This window comes from Branchiostoma belcheri, unplaced genomic scaffold (genome assembly GCF_001625305.1).
Source record: "Branchiostoma belcheri isolate BF01 breed outbred unplaced genomic scaffold, Haploidv18h27 scaffold107, whole genome shotgun sequence".
NCBI lineage: Eukaryota > Metazoa > Chordata > Leptocardii > Amphioxiformes > Branchiostomatidae > Branchiostoma > Branchiostoma belcheri.
Genome location: NW_017802458.1, coordinates 214535 through 232082, shown reverse-complemented (window position 1 = coordinate 232082; position 17548 = coordinate 214535). Strand labels below are relative to the sequence as shown.

Below are 17548 nucleotides of genomic sequence, written 5' to 3'. Positions count from 1 at the left end.
CCGAGGTGTTCACACAACTGTAAACAGGGCAGATTTATGTCCAGTTGTTTTGGGGGTGTTTAGCAGCTGCCTGCAAATTACCCCTGAGTGAGTTAGATGTCAATTGATATGTTTATCTGGGGATGTACCTTTGGAACCACCTGTAACATCTATCCAAAGAGGAAACAAGATGCACAGATAAGAGGAGGAGATGACCTTTAATGATTAGTACAGTCTTGCTGAAATGCAGTCCTGTACAGTGTACATAAGACTGCAGCTCAAAATGTCAGATTATGTGCAGTTGTCCACAACTGAACTTGATTTATAAGTGTACGATTTGCTCAATTCTACTCAATTCATGGTGCCTTTTTTCCATGGATGTGTATCATACAGGAGAGCAAAGTTATTCTAATGGTTTGAAAATGTATTGCCTTTGATAAAACAGCAAAAAAGTCCATTAAGTATGTGGACTAAAGTGGAACTACTCTTTTTTTTTCAAATTTAGCGTCAATTTTATTTTCTTCTTTGAATGGCCAATGTACATTCCCATGACTTGCCTCAGCCAGACTCTTACTGATAGTCAGTACTTACCCAGCGTGTGCACTATACTGTCTTTTTCCAGCAGGAACAGTCTTTTTTTCAGCAGGAACAATGTACGAAAAGACAAAGCCTTTAGTATTGACAGAGCAGGTTCCACAGCAGGACCAGCTGTCCCCCTTGGCAGTAGAAACACCTACACAACAAGACTCAATAGGAGTTGACCCATCAGTACTGAATGGCTGAGGCCTTGTTTTGTCCCAGGGTTTTTATTGTGGGACCAGGTGTGTAGGACGGAATATTGGCCTTGTTGCCTTGGAGACTGTGAATGTGATGGTCGGCAGCTGACTTAAGTATGACTTTTTTGAAGTAGCCTGGTAATGTTGCTAGTCTTGTACATCTTAGATCTGCTTTAAATATTGGGTCCGAAGGAGACAGAGAGATTCTGAAAATTTCATTATTTGTCAGTGACTTACAATCAGACACCAATACACATCAGAAGAGTGTTGCGCTTCACTTCAGCCTGTGCTTTAGCCTCTACCAGGCTCTGCTCATCGCTGGAAAAATAGTAGAAATTGGCCGAAATAAAGGGATAGTATACCTGTGGGTCGCAAATTGGAGCTTCTATGGCTGGCTGGATCTTCTCTGGTATACTATCCCTTTATTTCGGCCAATTTCTACTATTTTTCCAGCAATCCGCGGAGCCTGGTAGAGGCTAATTATGTTACAAAGCTGCCGATTGGTTGTGACTCAGTCTGTGCCAAAGTTGAAGACCAATGAGGGTTTCTGTTGCTTAAATAGGGTTTTATTGAAGGTTTTATCTTCATTGATATGTTACGAAGCTTCCCATTCGTTGTGACTCAGTCTGTGCCGAAGTTGAAGACCAATGAGGGTTTGCGTTGCTGGAACCAGTGTGCTAAGAGCTCCCCCTGTCCATCTAACATGCGCTCCAGGACGAAGAACAAGGCCTCCTGCATGGACGGTCTGCTCACGATATCCGCAGGGAGGGACAGCACCAGAAGGCACAGCTTCTCCTGAGAATGAACAGTTGTTTGGTTACGGGAGAATGTGTAACTTCCCATTTATGCAAATTAAGTCAATGCAAATTGTCTTCCCATTTATGCAAATTACATCAATGCAAATTGTCTTCCCATTTATGCAAATTATGTCAATGCAACATTTTTTTCCTATTGTCCCAGCACTGTATCGAAAATAAATTTCAATTGTCCTGAAGTGAGGATGAACTGTCCCAACCTGTTTTTCAGGAAGTGAACTTCAAGTCAGCTTCATTTTACTTAATCAGTTCAAAGCATCAAAACACCTTCCATTGCTACATTAAAATACTACCTTGAGTATTAAAATCAAAATGTAACCTGAAGATACCAGAAAAAACATCTTACCATTGCGTTTGGAATATTTGTGGCATCGTCCAAGGAAAACATGGCTAGTCTTGTCAGCACTGTGTTGAATTCCTCGTCAAACTGGACTGACACATCCTCACACTCTGTCTTCAGACTAGCATACCTGGAACACACATGGCAATGGTGTAGTATGAGAGGTGGGTGGATACTCTGCAGTTCTATCAGCTATTGCCAGGGGGTGTTCTTTGAGTCTTTTTGGTCTTCCCCTTTCTGTCAATAGTCCGTTACAGTAGTGATACTAGTAGCTGGATACTGTTCATGGTCATAGTTCGCAGAAGGAAAACGTGTTTTTTTGCTCTATTTCTTCTTCTCCAAACACATAAGGTCAATGACCTGGACCAGACGTCTGTCACCATGGTAACTGGTGCAGTGGCAGACACCCTGTGGTGTTGGGTTACTTTATGTTGCAAGTTACAGATTTGGAGGGATTGGTCACCATATAAAGTTAAATAAATGAGTTTAGGAGGAATAAACAGCAGTAGTTTGTTAGGTAAGGCAAGTTGAATGTAAACATTGTGAATTTGTTTCGCAAATGTTACCTTTCTACTTAAGTTTTTTTATGTTTACAGAGGAAAACATTGTTTTTGCTTAGTTTCCTCTTCTCCAAACAATAAAGGTCAATGACCTGGAACAGACGTCAGTCACCAAGGTAACTAGTGTTGGGTTACATCATGTTGCAATTTTATAGCAGGAGGGATTTACACTCCTGTCTGACCATATATATGAATGTGTGTAAGAGTTAACTGAGCAGACCATATGCGATGCTAAACATTATGCATTTGCTTTGCAAATGTTACCTTTCTAGTTTTCTTTTTAACAAAAATGTTACTAAAATTCTTCTGAACGTACCATTTGGATGGTAACACGTCTGTGTCACTAGAGCGGGCCAGTGCGACCCCTTTCCACCGCATCTCCTCCAGGTTCTCCCGGAACAGCGGACCAAGCCGCAGGCACAGGAACTTGTTGGCAAACACCTCACATTTATACTTGTTCAACCTGGTACGAGAAACGTACAGTTTTGTTTTGTTCTTTGTATCGTGAGTTCGAATCAAATTAGTTCGATTTTTCTTAAAGATGAAAGATAGTCAAATTGTAAAAATGTGGGGTCTTGTGGCGTAGCGGCAGAGTGCTCGACTCGGAACCAAGACCAAGAGATCTTGTGCCCCTGGGAAAGCCACTTAACACGACTTTCCTCACTCCGCTCAGGTGAAAATTAGTATTGTATTGTCCCCTGTGTTGGTGGTGGCATTAATATAAGTTGAAAAAACTTTAGTGTGCCACCACCACGTCTTGTGATTATATGTTAGAATATATATTTAAAAAAAGAACTGTAAAAATCTACTTAAAGAAACAGACCTGTCCAGATCCTCAGCCAAAGCTATCCCAAGTTTGTTCTTGACCTTCATGAAATCTTTCTTGATGGCCGTCATGACACAGTCGGGTTTCCCGTGGTTATATGCGGCTATGTTGGTCTTGATGGTCTTCTCTAGAGTTCCCACAGTCATCCAGGGTGGGAGTTTCTCCGCCAGCCCGCAGTGGGACTTGTCCTTGTCTTGTTCTCCGATGTGACCGGGTACGTGGGTGGTTCGTCTGAAATGATGTGTGAACGTTTGTTTTCCTTGTTCAGGCCTAGATTTGGTTTATAATCTTTTACCTGTAGCCCCCGAATAGTGCAGGGAATCCATTGTGTACCTACTACTACTCAGTGAAGGAATTTTTAGAAAATACACTTATTAATATTTGCAGCCACAACACGCACAGAACACGCACACGACACACACACATACGATGAAACAAATTTGAGCTGCAATTTCCAACAAAAAATTGGACGTACCCAAATATTCGACTGTACAACTCCAGTCTTTTTCAAGGAATGAACAATCCACCGCTTCCGTGACGTCACACAGATAACACACTTGACACCGTGAGCAGTGGATCATAGGTTGCAGAAAGTCTGTGGCGCCCCCCGGCTCTGTTGAGGGATGGTTGTAATGCCCTGATGTAGGTGGCCTCTTTAACCCCTCATGCAAAAATGTTCTCATTCCTTGACAAAAGACTGGAGTTGTACAGTCGAAAACTTGGATAAGTTCAATTTCTTGTGTTGGAAATTGCAGTTAATTCAAACTTGTTTCATAATGACTTCTACCAACACAGATGAACTTCCAATATAACACACACACACGAATATTCTGTCAACTCGTTACCTCACAATACTTACCTGCTGCGTGCATGATGAGCGCCACCTGGCGTCCCAACAGGAGATTGCAGATTTTCCGAATTTTCATGGATGGTCGTGACGACCGAGAAGAGGTTTGGCATGATGACCGGTTTCTGACCCCCGGGATCGACGGTCAGGAGGTCCTCCCACGTCTCCAGTCTCTCGTGGCGCCGCTGGCAGGTGCTGGACGCTCGGGCCATGCGGGCGGTGTGTCTCCCGTGCCCGTGTCCGTGCCCGTGTCCGTGTCCATGTCCATGCCCGTGCCCGTGCCCGTGGTGGGAGATGCGGCGGCGGCGCAGCGAATGAAACTGTCGGGAAGTGAAACACGTTAAGCGTCAGCATCGTCGTACCAAGTGCATAATGTTAACCTTCGTATATGGTCTGCTCTGTTAATTCTCAATCAAACGCATTCACATATATGGTCAGACAGGAGTCTAAATCCCTCCTGCTATAAAATTGCAACATGATGTAACCCAACACCGGTTACCATGGTGACAAACGTCTGGTTCAGGTCATTGACCGTATTGCTTTGGAGATGGAGAAGAAGAAGAAGAGGAAACAGATACGAAGGCCCACAACGACACTCCATACACCTCTTCCGTGACCCTGCCATTCCGCAATGCCAAGGGCCGCGGAAGAGGTGTATGGAAGTGTCGTTGTGGCCCTTTGTAAACACAGCAAAAACAATGTTTTCCTTCGGTAAACATAAAAAAAACAAGGACTTCAAGACTTGAAGGACCTTCCCACTACCCACCTGTCCGTCTAACGTTACTGTCTCCGCGGACTCGGACCGTTCTGAAGGGGAGTAGTGGCCGTGCAGCATGCCCGGCGTGGTGACGTGGCGCAGCGGCAACATAGGCCGACCGTGCCCGTCTGTCGGCACCTCTTTCTTCAACAGGACTTTAACGGCCTCATGTGACAGCGGTGTCTTGGATTTTGCAAGAGAGGAAATGAAGTAAAGACAAAATAAGTTGTGTTTAATTGTTGGTTGTCAACAGAAGTAATATCAAGTCACTTCTGACCTACTACATGACTTCACGTAACTGTAAGGTCACGTGATAGAAGTAACTGGTCAACGGTCCACAGAATGCAGCTTCACCCGAAAAAGTGCAAGGTTATGTACCTACACTTTTCGAGAACTGTACCACCACTACCACCACTCAAAATAGACGACCACCCCCTACAGGAAGTGAAAGTGGCGAAGTTACTGGGCTTGCACCTGCAAGCAGACCTCAGATGGGACGTTCATGTGGAACACATGGTGAAGAAAGGCGGCACGAGGCTGTTCCTACTTAGAAAACTGAAGACTTTCCGATTATCTATAGAGGACTTACTCACAATCTACACAAGCTACGTCCGACCAGTGTGTGAGTACGCAGTACCAGCGTGGCATCCAGGCCTTACACAAGCACAACGTAACCAGCTGGAGAGAATCCAACGCCGTGCCGTCAGAACTATCCTTGGCAAAAACTACACAAACTATGCTGACGCCTGTCTCCTACTTGGCCTCGAGACTTTGGAACGACGGCGAGACCACCTCTGCTTGACTTTTGCCAAAAAACTCTTACAATCTCCCGACTACCGGCATTGGTTCCCTCCCCGCCGTGGGGACATCAGTGGACGTACAACACGGTCCAGTAACCAGATTGACTGTTTTAGAACAAGAACCAATCGCTTTAGAAACAGCGCACTACCATACATGGTTAAGTTACTGAATAACTCTGAAACGGCAATGTAAGAGTAATCTGTTGCTAATGTTGTACAACAGCCTTTTTTTTTTACTGCGTAACGTTTAACATGTATATTGACTATAAATCCATTTTCTAAAGCAGAGGAATATTTTACGATTTATGAATTTTAACAATATTTAATAATATGTAATACTTTTTTAACAATAATACCCATATTTTAATGACATTTTGTGACCTCGGAGCAATTCAGGCAGCCAGTATGGCTGCCTGCGAGTCTGTTGTCAATGTGATGGTAATTGAAATTGTGTATGTTTGGAGTTTTCAATTTGAAATAAACCATTCTATCTATCTATAACGGGTCAGTGTCCCTGAAGAAGGCCGAAGCGTCAGTATTTATTTTTATTTATTTTAGCTTTATTATACATACGTAAACGGCCAAGGGAAACAGGAATTTCCTTTTCTTGCTCCCTGACCAAATGAAGATGAAATAATAAGTGTGCATAACAAGAAATAATAATCAATACCAACAGCATAAAATAATAACTAGAAGAGTAACATTTGCAAAGCAATTTCATAATGTTTGCCTTCTTACTCGAACACACTCATGTGGTGAAAGGAGTCTAAATCCTTGCTGCTATGAAATTGCAACATAATGTAACCCAACACTCGTTACCATGGTGACAGACGTCTGGTTCAGGTCATTGACCTTATTGGTCACGAAGAAGAAGAGGAAACAGAGCAAAAACAAGATGTTTTCCTTCGGTAAACACAAACAATAATTTGAGTGGGTAGAAACCTTTTTCTTAAGGACCATTTTAGGATTTTTAACTAACCTTTGATCTAAGGTCCTTACTCCTGAGATTGTACAGACACTTGATGACCAGGAGAATGTCCCGGAGTTTCGCCAGCAGTGCTTTCCGGTTCCGTTCTGCCCGCAGTAGCTCCACGGAGCTGTCGTGGTGGGTCGGCTCCGGCAGACCGGACAACATCTCTGCGGTTGCCGGGACATCCGCGGGGTCGTCCGTGGATAGTCTCCTCTTGCTGGGGTCTAACATCAGGGACCCCTTACGTGCGCGCATCGCCTGCATGGTCTGTACCGTTTCTTTGAAGGGTTTTCCGGCAGCCACTGCCCGCATGAGGTTCTGGCTTTCCCGTATCTCCTCCCGGACCTAACGGGGAGAGTGTCAGTAGTGTAACAGTTAGGTTGTTCAACAGGGAGGGGGGCTACGGGGAGAACTCTCAGGCACTTGTACGAGTACTTGCCACTTCCAGCACCAAGGACAGGCGTCACTTCAACAACACTGAAACAACATGAGCTTTTCTAGTGTCACTGACGAAAGGTAGCGGATGCTACCTGAAACGTCTGACCGTTTCCAATATCATATCCAGTTGCTTGAGTAACTGTTCTTTTAGTGTAACAGTTAGCCTGGATGCCAGAACCAATACTCCGTTCGGCTGGGGGAAGCCACAAGCCCAGGGTCAGCACCTGGGGCCGTATAATTCCTATCTCGGGCAGAGTCTATCTGAGCCCCTAAAGTTTTCGGAGCAGAGGAGCTAGCCTGTATGTTACCCCTGGCAGTAGTCTGGCACCCAGGCTATGTAACAGAACGATACACATACCATATATAGTAACTACTTACTAACGGTGACCACCGTTATATAGTAACTAATAAGCTAAGAGGCTCTCTTCACCTCCTAGGATGTGACCGTTATTAGCAGCGCCGGTAACAGTCGGGTTCAAGCGCCCAAAACTGGTCAGACCTTTTGTGGTTAGCGTTTAGTTCGTGAGCTGGTACGTGGTCCCGGTTCGAATTCCGGGAGCCAAGAGACTGTAGTACTCACCCCTATGTGTTTCATTTGTAACCAGAGGTTGCTTCGGTTAAAAAGTTACGGACGGCAGGCGATTGCTCCTTTTTGAAAGACAGTAGACCCCCTTCTAACTAAAAGTGGCAGTCGCGTGCTACAATCGTCAGTTTGAATGCTAATTGCAGTTAGAGGTTTGGACCGGTATGTTACATTTGTATACGCCCTAATACTGCTGCTGCACACCTGGTAAAAGTCGGCAGGTGTCCTCACGTCCTTTTCACGTCTGTCCTTCACCGTCTTCAGCTTTTCCCTCCCCGGAGTTAAAGGTACGTCTACGGGACCCTCATGGGAAGATGTGTCGAGCTAGGAGAAATAGAAATAAAAATACGTTGTTCCTATCTGGACTTATTGGCTTTAAAGATTCCGCCAGGAAGTCCCCTGCAGTTTCAAAAGTTCCCGTGGGAGAACCTCATTAATCGCACATCTGTTTTCCCTGCCACCCCGCACATCTGTTTTCGCTGCTATTGTTTTCCCGGAAGTTCTGCTGCAGTACCAAGGCCAGCCACCAGGAAGCCCATATTTGACCTTGACCTTTGGCTTCCTAAGACCTACCAGCATACCAAATATCGTCACAATCCATAAAGGCGTTCTGAAGTTATGCTGACTACAAATGTGCGGAAACACACACACACACATGAATTGTTAATTTTTCGTTTCGTTTTCCGAGCCCCGGATTGGAAATATGGCCTAAGCAAAACATAAGCTTGAATACGGCACCACTGTATGTATTTGTTTACATGTGGTAATAACTTAAGAAGATAAACAAAAACCTTAGCGGTCCGTCTGATCGGCGGGAGCTTGGCTTGTACGGGCAGGTTCAGGGCTTGAGTGACGAGGAGGCGGGGGTCTAACTTCAGGTCACCGATCGCCTGGTACGGGCGGTGCGCTACACTGAAGAACCCCTGATGAAGCTGCCTCTGTCTCCGTCTGTTGTCGAAATATTTTACAGTCAGAAACAACGCGTTAACGAAAGCGAATCGCATACGCTATTCTACAAAATGTTTGTTTTCATTATCATAGTACATTGTAAAGTTTAAACTTTCATCAGGTTTCTCAGCAACACTAACCCGGTATCCAATCTATCGTGGTTGGGCGGGTTTACTTCGGGGCTGCAGGAGCTTTTCCCCGTCCGCCTGAGCTAGTTTCCCACGGTAGGTTTTTCACGGCGCGAGTTTGATTATGTGGTGGGGCGAAATCAACTCCCGGCGACACTAGTATTAGCAAAAGTCCTATCGGGCGGCCTGTTGTACTGGGCGGGGGGAAACTATTAGAGCCCCGAAGACAACCTGCCCCAACCACGATAGACTGGATACCAGGTTACAGCAACACATGCAGTTGAACGTTAACGTTTTTGCGAACCCTTTCATACAACGACCAAAAAAACTACAAACAGGGGGGGCGATATGGACTTCCGACGAACTTTGACCCATGGTGACGTCACACGTGAACAAAGACTGATACTGAAGCCCCGCCCACCTCCGTCAAAACACAACAATGGAAATATTTGCAGCCACTCTCTCATTGGTCGAACCGCTAATAGCCATTTTCTCATTGGTTGTACTTCTAATTGTGATGGCGAATTAACATTCGGGATCGGTCTATTGGGTCAGAAAGCTAAGAAAGAGCGAGTGATTCGACCAAGAGATTCGGTCGAAAATTTTGGTACTTATTGGACTTGGAGAACAGTTTGAAGTTTCCCATGATAGACACCAACCGGTAGTGACGTTCCCACATGTCTTCCGGTCTGGTGCTGACGTACATCCGGCTTGTGCGCTGCTCGACCTTACCCCGACTGGCCGGCTCGGGCGCCGCAGACTGGACGTTCTTACGGACGAAGTTGGTGATGTTTGTGGCCAGGACCGTGGCGGAGTCCACATGATGCGCTGTAAACAATAGATAACGTTGATGTTTTGATCTTTCTGAATTACAGGTGCATATTGAGGAAGGTATACATTACGTAGGTATCAAGAACTGAAATGGCCAACAGTTTATCTTCCATCCTCACCGTATTTCATTCAATTGCGTTACATTTACTTGAATTTACTTCAATCAAATGCCAGCTGAACGCTATTTACATTGCACCACACAGACGCTCCTAAATAACATTCAAATATTAACGGTATACAAGACATCGGAAAGAAATTACTAAAAAAAAATCAAAGAAGTATATGCTGAAGTGCTTCGGTTGTGCGTAGCAACCTTAGCATTAAAAAAAGGAGTGTATCCTCATGTGCATTAGAATCGCTCACTTAAACATTACACCTCGAATAAATTTTCACACAAATACAGCATGGAGAATTCAGAGCATAGAACACCCCTTGCTTCTACCAGGCTTCAAGAGACGGCTGGAAAGAGATAACATGCCGGAGGAGTTGGTCCGCTATCTAGTACATTTTGCTGCACTCTCTAGCTATAGCACACCGACTCCCATGGCATGTTATCTTTCGCTTTTGGGCCAATCTTTACTCTTTCTAGCCGCCTCCCGGCGCCTGGTAGAGGCTAAAACACTCCCACTGTGACCGTTTACTGCCTACTCTCACCCTCTTCCTCACACACACACACACACACACACACACACACACACACACACACACACACACATATGCATGATGTTATGCGGAGAAGACCTTACGGCCTAGTCTCTACCGGACTCCTTTACAGGCCGTGCAGGCAAATGGATCTTCTCTTGGTGGCCAAGTTGATATCCCCTTTTAGGCCGACTTCTACTATCTATTTAGCCTGCAAAGGAGTCTAGTGGAGACTACTTACTTACCACCATGATGGTGATGGTGATGATGGTGATGTTCCCGGATCCTATCCCCGGTGAGAGTGCTCCTCCTGCCGAGCGCCACGTAAGTGGAGCCCCCCATCGCCATGTCCCCTTCTTCCGCACACGTTCAGTTAATGTTGATGTTGTTGGAACGGTAACTACGCAGCGCAATTTTCTGCCGTTCTGGAACAACTACTGGTTCTTGGACACAATTGTTTCATACCCCGGAAATGGTGTTTGTTCCAGAATAATAACATTGAAAAACATAACAATCCGTTTCTAACGTAACATGTCGAATTGTTTGCCTGGGCATCCAAATGCATATACCATGGGGGCCAGACTAGTATCGGGGCGTTAGCCGTTTTCCTTCGGCAGCCAAGAGCCCTTCGCCCGCCTATCTAAGTTACTACTAGTAGTAGCTATAGGGCCGGCCAAACCTCCCCCCCCCCCCTCCCCGGCTCAACTCCCCCGTAGAGGTCCCCCTCCACCATTACACACGGAAGTTCCGCTTTCTCCGTTCCCAACAAACGCGGCAAGCTGAGAACGTCGGTTCCAATCTTGGCATCTTCAGCCACAGAAACTGTGAAGTTGGTACCTCCATTGGCCCGACAAAGTAGACTGTAAAGAACCAGTAGGAGCAAAACTGCGTAGTTAACTGCCATGGTGTAGCCGCTTTTGTGGATTATGAATATTAGGAAACTTGTGCTTCACGAAATAGCACTTCTCCGTCCTTTTTGTAACATTATCTGTATTCCATTCTTTTGTTGTGACCTGTGCTTAACCCAATGGGTATGCGTGTACAAAAACGTCTTCATTCATTTGTATACCCATGATATCGGGTGTCTTGGTCAAAGCTAAGCAGAACTTATACTCCAGAAACAGCTGTTGGGTTTCTTGCAACTCGTTTTATCTGGATCAAGGACCGCGTAGCACACGGAAGTTCCCCTTTTTCTGGGCCATTTGGAATATTCCTGCCCGTCACGGAAGGATACTCATCAATAACAAGTTCTTGTTGACGATGCGAATAGTTTACGATGACACGTTTTATGAAGAGGCACATTTTGTTAGCCCCTACCAGGCTTCGAAAAGAGGCTAAATAGAGAGATAACATGCCAGGAGTGTTGGTCCGCTAGAAAGTACATTTTGCCGCACCCAAATATGTTCAATACCACAAGGCTTAACTTGTGTGATGATGTGGAGGGCATTATCACAGTAAACATGGTTCAGCACAAGCTGACTTTGGTTAAACCCAATTTGTGCGCTTTCTTTCCTATTTGAATATTCTTTTATGGCACTTTTAAGAAGCGCATTGCAGGATACACTATAGCTTTTCTTAATCACAATAAACCAAAGTTAAAAGCCTTCCTACGTACGTATGTACTGTGCTTTACCAAACCATAGATCAATATATAGGCCATTATATGGAATTCCTGTCTTATCTAAAATAACTTTCTGACAGCATAAGTAAACATTTCTAATGCGTCTTTTTAATGGTTTTTTATATGGCTTTATATCATATGTATGATTGTAAATTTTCTTACACGTACTATTTTTGTAAAACAATTGTTCTTTTTTTACACCAGAAAGAGAAATATCCATTTATATATGTATAGTACTTATGTATATCAGCACCATACTTGTGATGATACATGCTGGCATCATTGAATCAGCTCACAGTCAGAACATGGTCAGAAAAGGTCATTACTTGACTAATACAGGTTGGGCAAAAGTAGCTAAAGAACAATTTTTATAATTCAGACAGTCGTTTCCCTTACTGTAATCATCGCATCCCGCAGTTGTACGAGTTTCCTCTCAACCACATCCGGACCCGGTCTTGTTGGTGGATTTTCCCGCCAACACGACGTCATGATGTCATACATCCCTCCGGAACATTCCGGAGGCCTTCTCAGCCGGATTCCCCTCCGGAGGGTCCGTGCAAGCTGTTGGCAGGTGGGTTGGTCGTTGCCATGGTAACGCGGTTCTTGTCCCATGGTGACGATCTCCCACAGCAGCACGCCGAAGGACCACACGTCACTCTGACAGGTGTACTCACCTGTCTCTAATGACTCCAGAGCCGTCCAGTTCAGGGGGAATACTTCATTCTTTACGTTGTCTTTAGGTTTAGCCTGCTGTCCATCAATAGGCACGTATTGGACAGCGGTATAGACGTCGCGGGCCTGTCCAAAGTCGGCCAACTTGGCCACGTGGTCAGCAGTGATGAGGACGTTCCGAGCGGCCACGTCCCGGTGTGTGAGCGCCAGGCGTTGGAGCTCCTGAAGAGCGCGGGCAATGTGCACGGCATAGCGGAGATGACGTGGGAGAGACTGCGGTCCGACTTGCTTTCGAGCCTGGCGCAGCAAACGTAACAGGTTGCCGTTGGAGGCGTATTCCATGAGAATATACTTGTCGGTCGGCTCGTTTATGAATCCAAACAATTGAATGATGTTGGAGCGGAGGTTGTCGTGATGTTGGTCTTCATGCACGGCTACCAAAATGGCCGCCTCCCTGTAGAAGTTGCGATAACATTGAATGTCTCGTCTGCGAACTTCCTTGGCAGCCACGGTGATGTTCCCGGCAGGTGTCTTGAGCTTCGCCTCAGTGACTTTACCAAACATCCCCATATCTTTCAAGTCACCAAGTATCAGGTTCTTCTTGGTCTTCCTCCATCGGCTGAGCCAGCCCGGCCGGACGGTCTGTGCCAGGTCTGCCTCCACCTGCTCCAGCTCCAGAAAAGCTTCCGTCTCGTCGTCTTGGCCGGCCTGAACGCCGCACAAGTGCCTCTTCCTGTACAGTATGGTCCCTACACAAGCAGCCAGAGCGACAACGGAGCCTATTGGGACGAAGATTTCGAGCAGTTGCTCCGATCGCATTGCCTGCTGTTCGACTTGGTCACAATTCTTCCCTGTCCACGGCGCTACGCAGGTGCAGGTGCCGTCCACGTTGTGACAGGTGGCGTTGTTCTTACAGGTGCACACCTGCTGACACCTTAGGCCGTGCCTGGACTTAGGACAAGGTACGTCACACTGCCAGCCGTACCAGCCGGCCGCGCAGGTACACCTGCCGTCGCTAGGGCTGCAGCTCGCACCGTTTCGGCAGCGACACTCCTCTCGGCACCGCTCGCCGTACGTGCCGTTCGGACATGTGGTCTGGCACCTGGTTCCTGTCCAGCCCGGAGGACAGACGCAGCCAGATCTCCAGTCACAGGTGGCGCCATGGAGACAGTCACACGTCTCATCACAGAACTCGCCTTTTCGATTCGGTGGGCACTTAGCAATGTCAAGTACAACGGTTGCGTTGAAGACATTTCCATAGGTGTCCCATACCTGACACTTGTAGGGACCATTGTCTTTAAGCTGTATGTTTAAAAGAGTTTGGTCTAAACGAGTAGCGTTCTTCCTAAAGATCTTAGACCCGTTTGGAAGTCGTAATGATAACGCTGCGGCGTTGACGTGGTGAACTTTACAGTGAACCGTGACGTTAGCGGAAATGTAGATATCAGAAGGGTCGCTAGGTGTCGTCGCTGCGGAAACGCCGGGCTTTGGAATGTCACAAGCGACACCTTGCCAGGCGTCTGTACATTTACAGGCACCGTTGAAGCCATGGCAGCGGGCACCGTTCTTACAGATGCAGTTCTGATCACATAGAAAGCCGTATCTATCGGGAGGACAGCCGATAGGGCTCAAAGCTATAGTCAATGTTTCAACGTGTCGTACATTTATTAGAGTAACAGAATGATCTTTATCTTTGAAAAAACTGAGTGGACGATGCTGTATCGGAAGTTTGCATCTATAGTGCGTTTTGCTATTTGACGGAATATTAAACGAAATAAAGTAGACGAAACCACGGGGGTGCTGAAGTTTCTCCAGGACTTGAGGGATCGGGACCTGTAGCTGTTCCAAGTAAGGCGAGCCTTTGTTGACGTTGTGTTCGTCGAGTTCATAAAGAACGATTAACAGCTCTGACTGCATGGCAGTTTCCGCATGACATGACAACGTAACTGTCCCCATCCTCCCCCCTGTAAAACCCGTACCATATTTCTGATGCAGCCCAGAGGTCGTTCAAATTACGTATGCCAAAAGCAATGCGAACTTCGCAGTTGTCATTTCCTGTGATGATTACCTTAAGATTGTCCATGTCCCATTTCTCAAAAGGCTTACTAATACTTTTCTGAAAGAAAAGAACATCTCCGGCAGTTGTCTCAATTTCTGCACTTGGAGAAAGGCTAAACAGGAACTCCCCAGTCTGGTTTCCCCTGGGATTGACCGGTGTTTCACACGTCTCGTTGTACACAGGAGGATAGCCCAAAACGTTTCTCACATTTACTCTGATCCTGACTATATAGATATCAGGGTCTTGCCTTCCACCAACATGTAATTTTAAAGAATACTCCGACTGTACAGACCAGTCCAGTGGCCTGGCGACTGTAACTGTGCAGTTGTTACTCACATAGAACCGGCCGTAGGGATCCCCCTCCACCATTACACACGGAAGTTCCGCTTTCTCCGTTCCCAACAAACGCGGCAAGCTGAGAACGTCTGTTCCAATCTTGGCATCTTCAGCCACAGAAACTGTGAAGTCGGTACCTTCATGATCGGCCCGACAAAGTTGACTGTAAAGAATCAGCAGGAGCAAAACTGCGTAGTTAACTGCCATGGTGTAGCCGCTTTTGTGGATAATGGATATTAGGAAACTTGTGCTCCAACGAAATAGCACTTCTCCATCCTTCTCTGTATACCGAAGAGATAGGGTGTCATGGTGAAAGCGGAACATATAACTTCAGGAACAGGTGTTATGTTTCTTGAGACATATTTTTTCTTAAAAAAACTCGCGTAGTACACGTTAGTTCCCCAGATCAGGTAGAAGGCGTATCCCAGAATTCCCTGTGACGTTCGACCCTTACCCCCCCACCCCCACCCCCACTACGCACACCTGGTCCGGGTTTCGTGGAACGAGCAAGGATGCCTTTCAAGTTTTGCCCAATTTGAGGGTTTTGTGCTCAGTGGCTGTGCAGTTTTAGAGAAGATTTGTTATAGCGTATTCGACAAAGAGGTACTAAATATTCCGTTTTGTCTACCTTTGGAGACAACAGTTATTCTATGCGCTAAAGTTGGGAATTTTGTATTTCTATTGGATCGTCGTTACGGAAACATTGAAATTTCTGTTCATGTTCGTGATTTAAACGGTATGGATTGTCGCCTCAATTGTTAAAAATCTTGGGGCCTATAATAAATTCCAGTATATATGTTAAACGTGCACTATAATGACCTATCTTGTGTTTGATTACACCGTGAATAATCTAAGGGCGCCATATTTTCCGGGAAAATTTACGAAATGTAGAGGGGACTATGGCCAAGCTACGTATACGTGATTCCATTTCCTTGCCCAGACATCAACCTCTTTCCAGTTCAGGCTGCTTTCTTGTTACACTCGATTTGGCCTAGTATGTCTTCAAAAGCATGATATATCTATGTTATTTTTGACTTCTCCATTGAAAAATGGAGGCGGAGACTAAAAACAGGAGATTGCTTATCTCTGGCATTTCTTAGAAGTGCACGGATTAAAGGACAAACCATATCTTGTCTCACAGAAACAATAGAATATTGTCGAATACCTTCATTACAGTGAACCCAAGTAAAATGTTCCCTAAGTATGAACAGTGCTTTAGAACACATCGGTTAGATTATTACTCTCTATGAATTAGATGATATAACATTGAATTCTTATCCTGTTAAAATAACTCTGATAGAATAAATAGCATCTCTGATGCGTCATCATAAGGCCATGTTGATTTGATTATATGGATGACATCCGCGCGCGCATGAATTTTCGGCCGTTTCCAAAAAAAAAAAAGTTTTCAACCATACTGTAAATCATACAAAACAGTTGCAAAATGAGCAAAAATATACCATAAGTTACAAAAAAAAATTAATAAAAACTATACCAATGTCGTACAATGCCAAAATCAAACGAAAAAAGACGAAATTGTAAAGAAATGAACTTGAAGACTAGATTATTCGCCAAACCATATTCTGTGCCATTTGCTCAGCCCTCATGACCACGTAGATTTCATAATGAAAAGAACTTTTTTTTTTGCAAAACTTTTTTTTTATTCGCACGCGCGCATCAGTTTTGGGGCTTCCGGAGGATGTCATCCATATAATCAAATCAACATGGCCTAATGCCTGTCTATTTGGCTGGATATCAAATGTAAACTATATTTGTAAAACAGTTGTTTCACACCAGGAAGAGAAATGTCCACTTATGTATGCATATTTACATATTATGTATTATGTATCAGCTCAATACTTGTGATGATGCATGCTGGCACCATTGGATCAGCTCACAGTCAGAAAAGGCAACTTCTTGACTAATACAGGTTGGGCAAAAAAAATAGCTGAACATTAATTTTGACAATTCAGACAGTCGTTTCCCTTACTGTAATCATCGCATTCCGCAGGTGTACGAGTTTCCTCTCGACCACATCCGGACCCGGTCTTGTTGGTGGATTTTCCCGCCAACACGACATTATGATGTCATACATCTCTCCGGAACATTTCGGAGGCCTTCTGAGCCGGATTCCCCTCCGGAGGGTCCGTGCGAGCTGTTGGCAGGTGGGTTGGTCGTTGCCATGGTAACGCGGTTCTTGTCCCATGGTGACGATCTCCCACAGCAGCACGCCGAAGGACCACACGTCACTCTGACAGGTGTACTCACCTGTCTCTAATGACTCCAGAGCCGTCCAGTTCAGGGGGAATACTTCATTCTTTACGTTGTCTTTAGGCTTAGCAGGCTGTTCTATGCCGTGTTTATCATTAGGCACGTATTGGACAGCGGTGTAGACGTCACGAGCCTGTCCAAAGTCGGCCAACTTGGCCACGTGGTGAGCAGTGATGAGGACATTCCGAGCGGCCACGTCCCGGTGTGTGAGCGCCAGGCGTTGGAGCTCCTGAAGAGCACGGGCAATGTGCACGGCATAGCGGAGATGACGTGGGAGAGACTGCCGCCCGTCTTGCCTTCGTGCCTGCCGCAGCAAACGTAACAGGTTACCGTTGGAAGCGTATTCCGT

At 45.6% G+C, this 17548-nt stretch overlaps 2 protein-coding genes and 1 pseudogene across 2 annotated transcripts; all 3 read right to left on the bottom strand.

Moving 5' to 3' along the window:
• Positions 1–2574: 2574 nt before the first annotated feature.
• LOC109479265 lies at positions 2575–10636 on the bottom strand. The gene is made up of 10 exons (XM_019781222.1): positions 10486–10636; positions 9427–9595; positions 8483–8639; positions 7896–8015; positions 6680–7015; positions 4910–5083; positions 4156–4463; positions 3294–3527; positions 2787–2933; positions 2575–2590 (listed from the first exon to the last, which is right to left on the bottom strand). Exons 1-10 carry the CDS (start codon positions 10586–10588, stop codon positions 2575–2577), a joined length of 1764 nt encoding a protein of 587 aa, XP_019636781.1. The 5' UTR covers positions 10589–10636.
• A 1600-nt stretch (positions 10637–12236) lies between these two features.
• LOC109479259 (tyrosine-protein kinase receptor Tie-1-like) lies at positions 12237–15135 on the bottom strand. Its single transcript, XM_019781208.1, is given in 2 exon segments — positions 12237–14486; positions 14488–15135. Coding segments are annotated over 2 exon segments (2898 nt in total).
• A 1762-nt stretch (positions 15136–16897) lies between these two features.
• Positions 16898–17548, bottom strand: part of LOC109479251 — a 3193-nt pseudogene continuing 2542 nt past the window's right edge.

Bases quoted from the DNA above. Each gene is read 5' to 3' on its own strand.
- LOC109479265 (XM_019781222.1), bottom strand. From the start codon at position 10,588: ATGGCGATGGGGGGCTCCACTTACGTGGCGCTCGGCAGGAGGAGCACT. The intron at 8,016-8,482 runs GTTTTTGTTTAT...TATTTCTCCTAG, and splicing joins CGATCAGACGGACCGCTAAG to CTCGACACATCTTCCCATGA. The intron at 5,084-6,679 runs GTTAGTTAAAAA...GCAAAATCCAAG, and splicing joins GTAAGGACCTTAGATCAAAG to ACACCGCTGTCACATGAGGC.